The sequence below is a fragment of the Hyaena hyaena genome, unplaced genomic scaffold (genome assembly GCF_003009895.1).
Source record: "Hyaena hyaena isolate Hyena2069 unplaced genomic scaffold, ASM300989v1 scaffold_519, whole genome shotgun sequence".
NCBI classification, from domain to species: domain Eukaryota; kingdom Metazoa; phylum Chordata; class Mammalia; order Carnivora; family Hyaenidae; genus Hyaena; species Hyaena hyaena.
In genome coordinates this window covers 468,010-481,395 of record NW_024081154.1, presented here as the reverse complement: position 1 = coordinate 481,395, position 13,386 = coordinate 468,010, and the positions used below count along the sequence as shown (strand labels likewise).

Here is a 13,386-nt window from a genome sequence, read left to right as displayed (position 1 = left end):
TAACACGTCCTGGGGGATAGGCAAGGGCACTGTATAAGTTTCCTTTTCCTCTGTGACCAATTACCTCAAACTCGTGGCTTAAAACATCACAAAATGATCGACTCACAGTTCTGTAGGGTAGAAGTCTGACATGGGTCTCACTGGGCTAAAATTAAGGTGTGAACAGAGCTCCGATCCTTTCCAGAGGTCCTAGGAGAGAAGCCATTTCTTTGCCTCCTAGAGGCTTCTTATGTTCCTTACCTCATGGCTCTCCTTCTTCATTTTCAAAGCCAACAATAAAGCATGTCTCTAACCATTGTCACATCTCTCCCTGACCACAGTGGGGAAAGGTTTTCCACTTTTCCAGATTTGTGTGATTAGATGCCTCTCGCCTTCCTAGGATAATCCAGGGCAATCTCTCCAGTTTAAGGTCCTTAATCTGAATCAGATTTTCTTCTTTCTATTTTAATGTTTATTTATTTTGAGAGAATGAGAGAGCTGTTGAGGGAGGGATAGAGAGAGAGGGAGAGAGAGAATTCCTGGCAGGATTCTTGCCATCAGCACAGATCCCAATGCGGCCTCCATCCAGGAGAACATGACCTGAGCTGAAATCAAGACTTGGGTACTTAACCAACTGAGCCACCCAGGCACCCCTAAATCATATTTGAAAGTCCCTTTTGCCATGGAAGTTTAACATCCACTGGTTCTGGGGCTCTGGGCTTGGGCAGCAAGGGGCATTATTCTGTCTACTACAACCACCATTCTCTTTTTCAATATGAGGAAAATATGAGGACTTTCAATATGAGGGCTTAGAGACGGTTGAAGCCAGTGGATTTACCAACACCTGCCAATGAAGTAAGATCAGAACTGGTTTTGAATGGAGGTCTCTTTGATTCTGAATCCTGTGCTCTTAGCCATTTTGTTACATGCAGTTCTGGGCTCTTAACACACAATTATACCTTAACATTAAATGGGATTTATAAGTGTTTGCCTGTGCTGTTTTAAAAACAATTTGAAGGGTTTTGATGTTTCAGAGAGTTAAAATGGTTTGTCCTGAGGTAGGTGAGGAATGTATGGCCAAGTTTGGTGTTGATTTGTATGTAGGTTTATCCTAAATTGTGGGTGTTACTTGAAATTCAGCATGTCTGCTCTTATGGAGGCTTGACTGATGAATGGATCAGAAGAGAGATTAAGCCATACCTATTGAAAGTAAAAATGAACTTTCAAAAATGATCTACTTCATGGACAGCAGCAAAGATTCCATCTGTTAAACTATAGGTATGAGCCATGTTTCATAAATTTAAAAGCAGACATTTCCTTAATTTTTTGAAGGGCATGATAGAGATTTTTAATATGTGATGTTTTGTGAAGGTCTCATTTTCTTTTGCTCTGCTACTGCATGCATTCTTGTAGAGTAGATTTTCTAAAATTATATACCCTTCCCAATTTAACACAAAATTACTTCATATCTGCACCTGGCACTTAAATTTTGGTTTAAAAGAAAGCTGTGGAAATTGTATGTTATTGGCATATTGCAAATCACCAACTGTGATTCTGCCACTGAAATTCAAACAGCATTTGTTCGTGACACAGTCCAGATTTCATACTTGTGTTTTCTAAAAATGCGGGAGATAATTATTGAAACTAATATACATGTATAAGTTCTTCCATGTGTGGCATTTAAAGACTCATTCTTCGTAATTTGCAATCTCCATTTTCAGTTTGCAGAAAGGACTTGATTCTTCAGAGAAGACACCATTGTAAAAAGTTAATAACAAAACTTGAATTTCATTTGCTTCCAATTAAACACCAAATGTCAGAGCTTAATATCTTCAAAATGCATACTAAGCCACACACCTTGTGAGAAGTCTTATGATATTAAAATCAAGGATGGAAATTTAAAATCTCAGTGAAGAGCTAAAAATGGGTATCATTAGTTATCAGGGTTACTGAGGTATCTTGACTTTTAGTTTTATTTCCAAATTGAAAATTTTTAATTGGATATTACTGGATGGATGAGCATTCTACTACAGCGTTATCAGATTATGGCCTGTGGGCCAAATCGGGTCCACCACCTGCTTTGTAAACAAAGTTTTATTTAAACCTATTTTATTTAAACCATGGTCATTTATTTACGTATTGCCAGTGGCTGTTTTATGCTACAAAGGCAGAGTAGAATAGTTGTGAGGGAGGTTGCATGGATTGCGCAGCTCCAAAAATATTTACTATGTGGATCTTTCAGAAGCTTACTGACCCCTGATCTTGTAGAATGTGTTTGTTACTAATCCTTGGGAGATTCTTGCTAGTCGGCTGATTTTATTTCTGTATATGGAAACTTAAGTGTATACATACAAACACCTTTCCATTTTGTAACTGCTAAGGATTTCTTTTCCCATTTATATTGCTTATTATAAGGTTGAATGGTCCAACTATTCATCCCACTTTAATTTCTTCTTATCACTTAACCTCCCTCCATGTTGTTTAATCAGCTCCTTATATATGATGCCACAGCAGGGTTCTGAGCTTCCTGTTTGTCTACATGTCTCTATGACCTTATGAAGGTTTCTTTTTTTTTTGTCTTATGAATTGATTGATGATATTTAAGCGTTCATGGAAATAGCATTTGTTCAAGTGGCAATACTCTCTATGAAATAAAGATTGGAATGATAAATATTTCTCATGGTCTGTAAAGTCCTCTTGCTGTCCTTAAACTGATTGGACATTCACATTGGAAAAGCTTGAATTGGAGGTGGGAGTGGGGTATTTGGGGGTCAGTCATGGTTCCACTTTCCTTGGACTGCCAAGGTTATTTTGCTAGCATAGAATTGCAGTGCAAATGAGCAAGAAGGTGCTGGTCCTTAGATCTTCATTACTCTTTGAGATTTGAAAGGGCTGCCACTGTTTTGTGATAAAAAGAAATAGATCGAATTTTAATTTTCATGGTACTTTGTAATACTGTATTATGAAATTGTAATTTAGAAGTAATTTTGTATTTGAGAACAGTTGCAAAAACAGTATAGACTGTTTCCACGTATGCTTCATCCACGTCTAGTATAAAAACAGGCATAACTGTAGGATAATTGCCGAAGGTAGGAAGCTAGTAACATTGAGCCGGTACTGTCTATAGCCCTCATTTGAATTTTGTCTTTTTTTAAAAAATAAATGTATGATTACTTTTATTTTTTTAATGTTCTTTATTTTTGAGAGAGGGCATGAGCAGGGGAGGGGCAGAGAGAGAGGGAGAGGGAAACAGAAGATCGAGAGTGGGCTCTGCACTGACAGTAGCAAGCCCATTTAGGGGTTCAAACTCACAAACTGTGAGATCATGACCTGAGCCAAAGTAGGATGCTCAACCTGCTGAGCCACCCAGGCACCTGTTGTCCCTTTTCTAATGTCCTTTTTCTAGCCCAGGATCCAGGCAAGGACCGCATGCTGCATGTAGTTCTTATTTCTGCTCTGTCTCTTCCAATTTACACAGTTTCATCAGCTTTTCGTTTACTTTCATGACTTTAATATTTTTGAAGAGTGTGAGTTATTTTATAGAAGGCCCCTCAATTTGGATTTATCTGATGTTTTCTGATGATTAGATCACAGATACACATTTTTAGCAGGAATCCCACAGAAGTAATTTTATATCCTTCTCTGTGCATTTTATCAGGGGGTGATATGGCTTATTATTGGTGATGTTTAACCTTGGTAAAGTGGTTTCTGGCAAGTTTCTCCTCTGCAAAGATACCATTTTTCTCTTTTTAATTAAAAAGTATTTTGTGGGAGATACTTTGAGATCTGCAAATATCCTGTTTCTCATCATATTCTCATCCAGTAATTTTAGCTTCCATTGGTGATCTCACCTGCAGCAATTATTGCTATGGAGATTGCTTGGTGGTGACTTCTATTTCCACCATTTCTTCTATAATTATTAATTGCAATGCTACAACATGGAAGAGCTGTCCATTTCCTATCATTAATGATTTCTTCAGTGATTTATTTATATCATCATGATATTTAGTTTATTTTTGGGCTGATATCCAGTTGTATCATTACTTACTTATAGGTTGTCTCAGCTTTGGCCATTGGGACTTCTTTCTGGTTGGCACCTGATTCCTTTTTTTTTTTTTTTTTTTAGTCTATTTATTTATTTTGAGAGAGAGACAGTGTGATTGGGGGAGGGGCAGAGAGAGGGAGAGAGAGAGAATCCTGAGCAGGCTCCATGCTGTCAGCACGGAGTCCAATGTGGGTTTTGAACCCACTAAGTCATGAGATGAAGACCTGAGCTGAAACCAAGAGTCCAGTTCTTAACCACTTAACCTATTGAGCCACCTAGGCACCCCACACCTGATTCCCTTTGATGTGCCTCCTTCACTTGCAGGTACTGTTTTACTTTTTAGCAAATGTGCCAATGTGTTCCAGGTCCATCATTCATTTTCTCTGCCCCAACCCTGGATTTAGCTATTTTTCTATGCAGCCCTTGTTCATTTATTGGAAAATGGTATCAGAGGCCAAGATTCAGGCACTTGTGTTCCTTCTAGGGTGTGATTGCTTCTAGGACCTCTCAGTGGACAGAGCTAAGAACCACACATGCATTAACGTTCATCCATCCCTATCTGTCTGCCTATCTGCCCACTTACAAAAACAACGTGTTTATATTGTTGCCTCTAATTTCAATCTAACATCACAGAGTTTACTTCCTTATTTGTAACTTCTGTTTCTGACAGTGAGAATTTGGACTTCCGTTATTCAAAATATTTTTCTTATTCAGTCCTGGTGTGTGTGTGTGTGTGTGTGTCTAATAGTGTGAGAATTTGCATGCACTTGTGAGAAACAAATTTATGTGACAGTTCTTTTTTTCTCTAGCTTTACATTAAGCAGTGAAAATAGTTTTCCAAAATTATTTAATTCTTTTCTCTTCTACCTCCTTCATTGTTCCCATTTTCTTTTTGTTTCAACCCTATTCTTACTACTTCTGGGTGATAACTGTCTCTCTTTTATCCTTCCTATATTTCTTACGCACAAATGGACAGACACATGTGTAATTTATAATACACTTTCCTACTGAGTGAAAGATACCTTCAACCTTTTGTTTTATATATATATATATATATATATATATATAGTACTATATATCATATATATGCATTACATTTAGAAATCCATTTTCTTTTTTACTTAATATATCATGTACACAATGATTTTAATCCACCCTTAGCATTCTGTGATATAAAACCATTTTCTTATTTTTCTCCCTTAGAATTTTGGATTTGAAATGCACGACTGAGAAATACAAAAGTAAACCATCAAAACTCAGGGAAAGACTGTTTCTTTGAAGTTTGGCTTCCTAAGACATAACTTTCCTGGGTGCTTAGATATCAGGATTTCTCCTCTCTTGATTCACGTCCCGTGTAATGTAAGTTTTTGGTAGCGATTTTAAATGCCTTTGTTTATAAATGCAAATTTACCTTTCATTTCTAGCTGGTCGCAGTGTTTGATGAGCAAGATCCGCATCATGGAGGTGACGGTACCAGTGCCAGCTCCACGGGCACCCAGAGCCCAGAGGTATTTGGCAGTGAGCTTGGCACCAGCAGTGTCTCCGCCTTTCAGCCTTACCAAGCGACAAGCGAGATTGAAGTGACACCTTCAGTCCTTCGTGCAAGTAAGCGAGGGCTCTTTCTTCTCTGCATGTTTCATCGTAATTTGCAGGGATGCCAACTCTTGTTATCCAGCCATGCTCCTGTGAATGGAGTTCATTATCTGTTTTTATCAAACACTGATTAAGTGTAGGACCTGGGCAAATGTCTTTTGCTGGAGGGTAGGCAAGATTCTTCACGCTATAATATATTGGGCTTACTTTACTTTAGACTGGTAGACTTTTAATTGCTCACCAAAGGTAAGTAAGGATAACTGTAAGGTTATATTGCCGAAATATTTCTTTCCATGTTCCTCTGAATGCTAGATCAAATAGGAAATAGTGAGAGGCCTCACAGTGAATCAAAATATAGCATCTCGGATTGATAATCAACTTGGATACAACCGTTACTTGAACTCTATCTAAAGAGCAGCCAATGAAGAGACCTCAGGGATAGAATTATCTCCAGAGATCTGGAAGAGTGAATGTGGTTAGAACACATCCTCGAGGAAAGAAAATACAGGGCTTCAGGAGTTTATATTAGGAATCTGGGGGCATAGAGTACTCAAGATCTACGATATTTGTCTGAGGAATTCTGTCCAGCAGTCCTGCAGATTCACTGAGAAAAGTGAAGAACTTTTGCTAAAAATAAATTTAGTGTTTGTAATTGTCTAATCTTATAATTGAGCAGTTGTAAAGAAGGTCCATTTCAATAAATTTATAAGTTAAAAATTGTTATCTTTTAGTCACATTTATATAGAAACATTGCAGTTTTTCAAGTATTATGTGACTTTACTGATAGTCTTCAGTACATCTTCATGTGTAATTGGTAATAATTATAACAATAATTAATAATATACAAAATCCTATATAGAATATAGTTAGATAATATTTAGAATATATAGTTTATTCTTATAAAATTATGTTTGTATGCACGTACAACCATATTTTAAACTAATTTTGTGGAAATAACATTTGATTACTACATGAATATGCTATTTTACAAATCTTGTTGGATTTACTTCAGGCAACGTTTTTCAAAATGTGAGGTATGTACCATGTATGGTAGGGTATGCAAGGTAATATGTAAGTGGTACACTAATTACTTTACCTTTTCTGTTGTAAACCAGCTCATTAAGTCCGTGTTTTTAGTGATTATCTGCTTGGAATAAACTAATTTATTTTTTTTAATGTTTGTTTACTCATTCATTCATTCGTTCATTCATTCATTCATTCATTTAGAGAGCCTGGACATGTGAATGAGTAAGGAGGGAGGGGCAGAGACAAAATTCCAAGCAGGTTCTGTGCTGTGAGTGCAGAGCCTTACATGGGGCTCGATCTCACGAACCATGAGATCATGATCCGAGGGGAAATCAAGAGTCAGACACTTAACCGATTGAGCCAACGAGGTGCCCCTAAATTCATTTATAAAAAGTAGATTGCCTAAATGTGAATTAAAGCAAATTTGAAGGCTGTCAGTGCTGAGCCTGCTTGGGATTCTCTTACTCCCTTTCTCTCTGCTCCTCCCTTGTTCATGGGCGCACTCTCACTCTGCCCCTATAAATAAACTTTAAAATAAATTTTAATTAAATAATAGTACAGGTAGTCAGATGCCCGATATTTAGAAAATAGTGTCTTTATGTGAATAATTGCACCCTAATGTATATAATTAAATACAGGGCTTTTCCTTGTGTTATTGTTATAGTTTTTTATTCATGTATTTTATAAAGCAAGATGCACCTTTAATGTAGCTTCACCTTAAAAAAGTGTTGGAGGAAAGGTAAATGCTGTCTTTATTTTAAGAAGACTTTGAATGGCATACTTTCCATCAAGTCTTCTCTTTTGACTGTTGTGGACTCAACAACTTTTCTTACACACCACCACCCACATTTGGCTGGTCCTGTGTGTTAAAATTTAAATGCCATTTTCAACACAAAATATCTCTTCTCCTTGTCTTTATGGAGAAAAGGAACTTACATTTGAACCATTTGAAATGTCTTATAGCCATCAGTGGGAGAGTATGTAAATACTACTTTTCAGTTTTGAATTTTATATGCCAAGTTTATTTTTATGGTTTGGGCAGCCATTGGGTAAGTGTATGGTAAGCATCTACTAAATACAAGGTTTAGTGATATGCAAAAGTTACCCATTATATACAAATCTCCTATCTGTTTTTTTCCCAATGTTTGTTTATTTTTGAGAGAGACAGAGACAGAGCATGGGCAGGGGAGGGGCAGAGAGAGAGGGAGATACAGAATCTGAAGCAGGCTCCAGGCTCTGAGCTGTCAGCACAGAGCCTGATGTGGGGCTTGAACCCATGAACCTAGAGATCATGACTTGAGCTGAAGTCCGACGCTTAACCGACTGAGCCACCAGGTATCCCATGAATCCTCTATCTATTAAGATGATTGGTCCTACTATATTAGTACCACTCATTCAAACATAATACAAGAGTTGGAGTATCAATGGCCAGGCATTGTGATAGGTGAAGAGTCTAGAGTTAATAAGCCTCATTCTTGTCAACAAGGAGTTTCTGTTTACTGGTCTTCCTCATTTACAAATATTGAAATAAAAAATCCAGGAATATGTAGAAATTTGCTGAATTGGGTAATAATCTAATTAGGGACATGGTTAATATAAGGTTTCAGATAAATAAACTCCTAATACTTACCTTGAATAAAGAAAGTGATAACTTTCTTATGTTTTCCAAGTTTTGCTATGAATGAATTCATTCCTCTACTTCTTCGCATGAACAATTGATGTATACAATTTCTTTTCTCAGTAAAACAGTAAATATTAAGTTTGAAAATTAACATAAAGCTTAGGTGGATTTAATACCCAGAATTCTCATCTTCCGATATTTTTGTGCTTTTTTTTTTTTTTTTATGAGTTGCCACTAGTTTTTCTTATACTACGTATAAAGCAGGAACCTTGAGTTAATTAAATCAGTGGTGCTCAGCTATGAGTGATATTTTCCCATAGGGACAATTGGCAATATGTGGATATATTTTTGGTTGTCACAACTGGTAACCATGGGGCTGAGGCAATGAACATCTGATTAAGGCCATGGATGTTACCAAACTTCCTACAAGGCATAAGATAGTCGCCCACATCAGCTATCCAGCCCAAAATGTCAGTAGTGCTGAGGTAGAGAAACCCTGAATGAATGAATCATTGTCTTTACAGTTACAATAGCAGTTAACTAAGAGAAAGTAAAATTGACACCCGAGAAGAATTTTCTTGAGCCAAGTATATTGAACAGTGTTCTGAATAATACCCTTAAACTGAAGGACAAAAAGTGATGACTAGCTAATAATGATATTGATCATAGAAGGTAATCAATAGAAGGGATTATGGGCAATATTATACAAGCATATTAGTGCAAATACAATTATTAGAACTAAATGAAAAATTTTCTTAAATTCCAAAAAATGTGTTTTAGAAAATGAGAAAGTAATAAAATAGACCACATAGTGAAAGACTATTTATATAAAAGCTTCTTAGATTGAAGAAATAAAATTAAAAGGATAACCATAAATAATAGGTACATGTAGGGAATGGAGAGAATAAGATGGATGAAAAAAATAGAAGCGAGACTGACCTAAAACCTCTTGTTTTGTGTATTTCGCATCCAAACCATGTTATATTTTATGTAATTATATTCAAATTTTAGTGTTTAAAGTAGCATTCTTAATAACAATATTAATAGTTAAATAGTAATTCTTAAAAACTTATATGACATAAGTAGACATAAATTATATGTCCAATTCGTTGCTCAGTCATCCAAGAGTAACTATTTCAGGTAACTATAAATATTAGTAATTTGTACCACCAAGGGAAGATGGGAAAATAAGAACCCTGCAACAGTTTGTGGTTGGTAATATTGGTACCGTTAGTCTTAGATTGTTGGGTGTATATTATGAGACAGAGCAAATGAAGAATTATAATAATCTAATTCTCCTATTCCTTGTGCCATTGAGGATTCAGGATTCACAGTATAGAAGAAAAAAAATACAGTTATAAGCTACAGTAGAATACATGAACATCCCTTGATTCTCAATTTGAATAAGACATATAATGAATCTGTGGTATGTTTCATTGCACACACATAGAAAAATAAATAAAAATTAAATAGGAAGGAGGAAGGAAGGGAAGATTCTATATATGTTTACTGAATATGTCTAGAATTAATGCTCCAACCCAATAACTGAGCATTCCCTGATATCTAGACTGTGCTTTCAAAATAGCGTTTTCCATTAAAAGGGACCAGAAATGTCCTTTTGGACATTCATGGAGAAATGGCCGAATTCTGGTTCAGGGAGGAAATCTAGGAGATGATTCTGGATCATCCTGTCATATAAGAAAATAACAGAACTATGAAAGATTACTAGAGTTGTGTCAGCAGGGCCCAGGAGTCATATGGAAGTTCCCACTGGCCCAAGAGGGACAATTAGGACATAAATAAGGTTAGTAAATAGCAGTGTATTCATGAATCCATGACAATAAGTAAACAAGCAAGAATGAGGTGCCTGGGTGGCTCAGTCAGTTAAGTGCCTGACTTCTGTCAGGTCATGATCTTCAGTCTGTGGGTTTGAGCCGCACATCGTGCTCTGTGCTGACAGCTCAGAGCCTGGAGTTGGCTTTGGATTCTGTGTCTCCCTCCCTCACTGCCCATACCCTGCTTGTGCTCTCCCTCCCTCTCTCTCTCTCTCTCTCTCTCTAAAAAAGAAACATTAAAAGATTTAAATAATAAGTAAAGAAGCAAGGTAAAGGATACTAGTGAATCAACTTACTATTTGGAAAACTGATAAAAGAAAGAATTAAGCATCTCTCTCCTATTTCCTCTATGAATGGTATTACTGGGTAACTAAGTAGTAGATGAAGGGGAAGTTTCTTTTTATAGAAGTATCTTAGCCAGTAAATGAAGAAATAATGATGGAATTAGAATATTACTAATTTGCCATTCTTGATGAAATAATGGATCTATACATCTATCATCAATTACCTGATAATATAAAAAGATAATAATAAATTAAGGAGAGTGAATTAAGTATTGTGTGCCTCCTGGTGGAAGAATGTAACACTATGAAGTAGTCTTGACAAAAGAAATGAACCTTAAATCCGATCAAACATCTAGAGCCAACTGCCAATTTTCTAGAAAATACCAGATACCCGGAAGCATGTTAACACCATAGGGAGGCAGTCAGTCAGGTCAAGACTGTGGGAAACTATACAAGACAAATAACCCAGGTTCTTCAATAGGTCAAGTGTAAGGTAGGGGAAAGAGATGAAGAGGGAACACAGATTTATAGACACCAAGAGACATAACATCCAATCATAATGTATGAATCTTGTTTTAATTCTTGATTTAAGTGAAACAGCAACAACAAAAGAATACCAGTCATATGCTAATTGGTGAGTTGAGCACTGATTGAGTATTTGATGTTAAGGAATTATTTATTTCCTTTCACATGTGCTATATTATTGAAATTATTTTCCAAAATGTCTTTATTATCTTTTTGTAATACATACTGAACTAGGTTGATGGAAATGATATATCTGGAATTTGCTTCAAAATAAGCAGGCTGGGAACGTAGGGAATGGGTATAGCTGGGTGGCTGTGGGCATTCGGTAGCCTATTCTATTTTCACATATGTTTATGACTATTCTTAATAAACACATGTGTACTTTTTTTTTAAAGGAAACACATACATAAGGCACTTATTTAACACTTTCACATTTTTACTTAATTTTAGTTTTTTTTCTTCAACTTTGTTTCATTTAATGGAACTCAGAGTTTTAACCCAATATGTTTTTAGGCTTGAATATCTTTTATTGGTCATCTTTTCACATTTCTCTGAAACAAAGAAAATACATCCAAATTTTAACTCTTAAATTTTTTATAAAATGCAGATATACTGATTGTAATTACTACATAATTGATCAACATAGCATAAATATGCAATGTATAAAATATTTTCGTTATTAATGTGGAAATAGATGAGAACATCGACATGAAAACACTATTCAGAGCCTGCTCTAGCAAGGGACTTCACCACTGTCACACACGGCAGGCAGGAAAGTAGGGAAGCTTTATAGTAAAACAAGGGGCAGGCTCTAGATGTGCCTGACTGGAAGCTGTTGGCACAGAGAAGCTTTCTGGGGGCTCCAGAAGCAGAGCACCCTACGTGATTGGTTAAGAGTGCATATTTGGGTTTCTCTGGTTGTTCCTAAGTTGAAAGCAGAGTCAAAAATTAGGGAAGTTGTCTGTTATTAATGAAGTCCTCATTATTTGGGGCAGTTATACAGATTATTGCTCAGTTTCCTGAACTGGTTGTTGCAGATAGTAGTCTAATTTCCTGGATTGGTTACTCCAGGTAGCAGAGTGGCTTATGAGGCTGATGTCTGCAGACTGTAGGGTAGATTTTCACTTTTTCAAAGCTTATTTATTTTTGAGAGAGAGACGGGGTGGGGTGGGGTGGAGAGCATGCACAAGAATAGGGGAGGAGCAGAGAGAGAGGGAGAGAGAATCTTAAGTAGATTCTGCACTGCCAGCACAGAGCCCAATGTGGGGCTTGAACCCATGAACTGCGAGATCATGGCCTGAGCCGATATCAAGTGTTGGATGCTCAACTGACTGAGCCACCCAAAGAGCCTCTAGATTTTCAGTTTTACATATAGTCTGGCCAAATGGAGATTTATCGTCTCTCATAGACTATAGAAGTTATTTTTATTATAAATGCTTATCTTTAAGATTAGTATACTCATTGTTGAAAAATGTTAAATTTTTCTAGAATAAGAAATTGTTGTCTGAGAAGTCTTGTTCACAGAAATGTGTAGAAGGGTGTAGAGTTTGTTACAGCTCTATTCCCAGTTCTTCCACCTCTCCCCAGGTTAAGCACCAAACATCAATAAGTAATTATTCATCAGAAGTTATTTTTATTGATGTATCAGTGGAAAAACAACTGGCTAAAGTCTTCCTTTCATTTTTTTTTTTTTTTGAAAGGAATGAACTAGAAACTAGTTGGGTGGCAGAAGGATTTGTTACCCTGAGTCATTTAATTTCTCAGCATCAAGGCCACTGTATCAGAATGTCCCTTTGTTTAGCATGCTGGTAGTTGCTATGTGCAGTGGTATATATATCTCATCAATTGTAAGATTCAGAATAAGTGATGCTTAGTTTTTTATTTTGTTATGTTTTAAATGTGTGTGTATGTGTGCATGTTTTTTAATCCTGTGAAGTAGAAAAGCTGTTCAGAGAATCATTCTGACTTTCTTAGACTTGGTACTTTGCTTTCATGGACCCTTCCTACTGTAATAATATCAATCATAAACTTTATATTTCATACAACTTTGAATATTTCAGTATTTATTTTTTGGTATGCAAAATTTCATAATTTTCACAGTCTCTAAAAGTATTATTTTCATATGATGTGAGAAAAATTAAAACATTTTCTTTAATTCGAAAATTTCATTTGGTTTTCCTTCTGATTTTAGAGGAAATTAAAACATTTGAGTCTCTAAAAGTCCTGTGGGTCCTGGGTCTCAGGCCTCCTGGATATGTCAGCCCTTAAGACTGTTGACAAGGGAGAAATGGGTAGGAAGAGCCAACATTTCACCTTGACCTCTTTGTTTTAAGGACAATAAGCCATTTTAGGTAAAGATGCAAATAGAATTTGAAGATCTTGACACCCAATCCCTGAAGCTTTTGGTGCACATGCATTTCTGGGATGATTGCGTCCTCTCAAGCAAAAGCATAGAGGTAACCACATACCAGACCCTGT

The 13,386-nt window shown here is 36.3% G+C and overlaps 1 protein-coding gene across 15 annotated transcripts in view; it reads left to right on the top strand.

Annotated features, from left to right (window-relative positions):
• The window catches only part of PARD3 (par-3 family cell polarity regulator), a 673,368-nt gene that overhangs the window by 266,204 nt on the left and 393,778 nt on the right, over positions 1–13,386 (top strand). For all 15 annotated transcript variants that reach the window (XM_039255313.1, XM_039255311.1, XM_039255312.1 and 12 more), the window contains exon 3: positions 5,449–5,629. In XM_039255313.1, the coding sequence (XP_039111244.1) occupies positions 5,449–5,629 (181 nt within the window). The remainder of the gene's footprint in view (positions 1–5,448; positions 5,630–13,386) is intronic.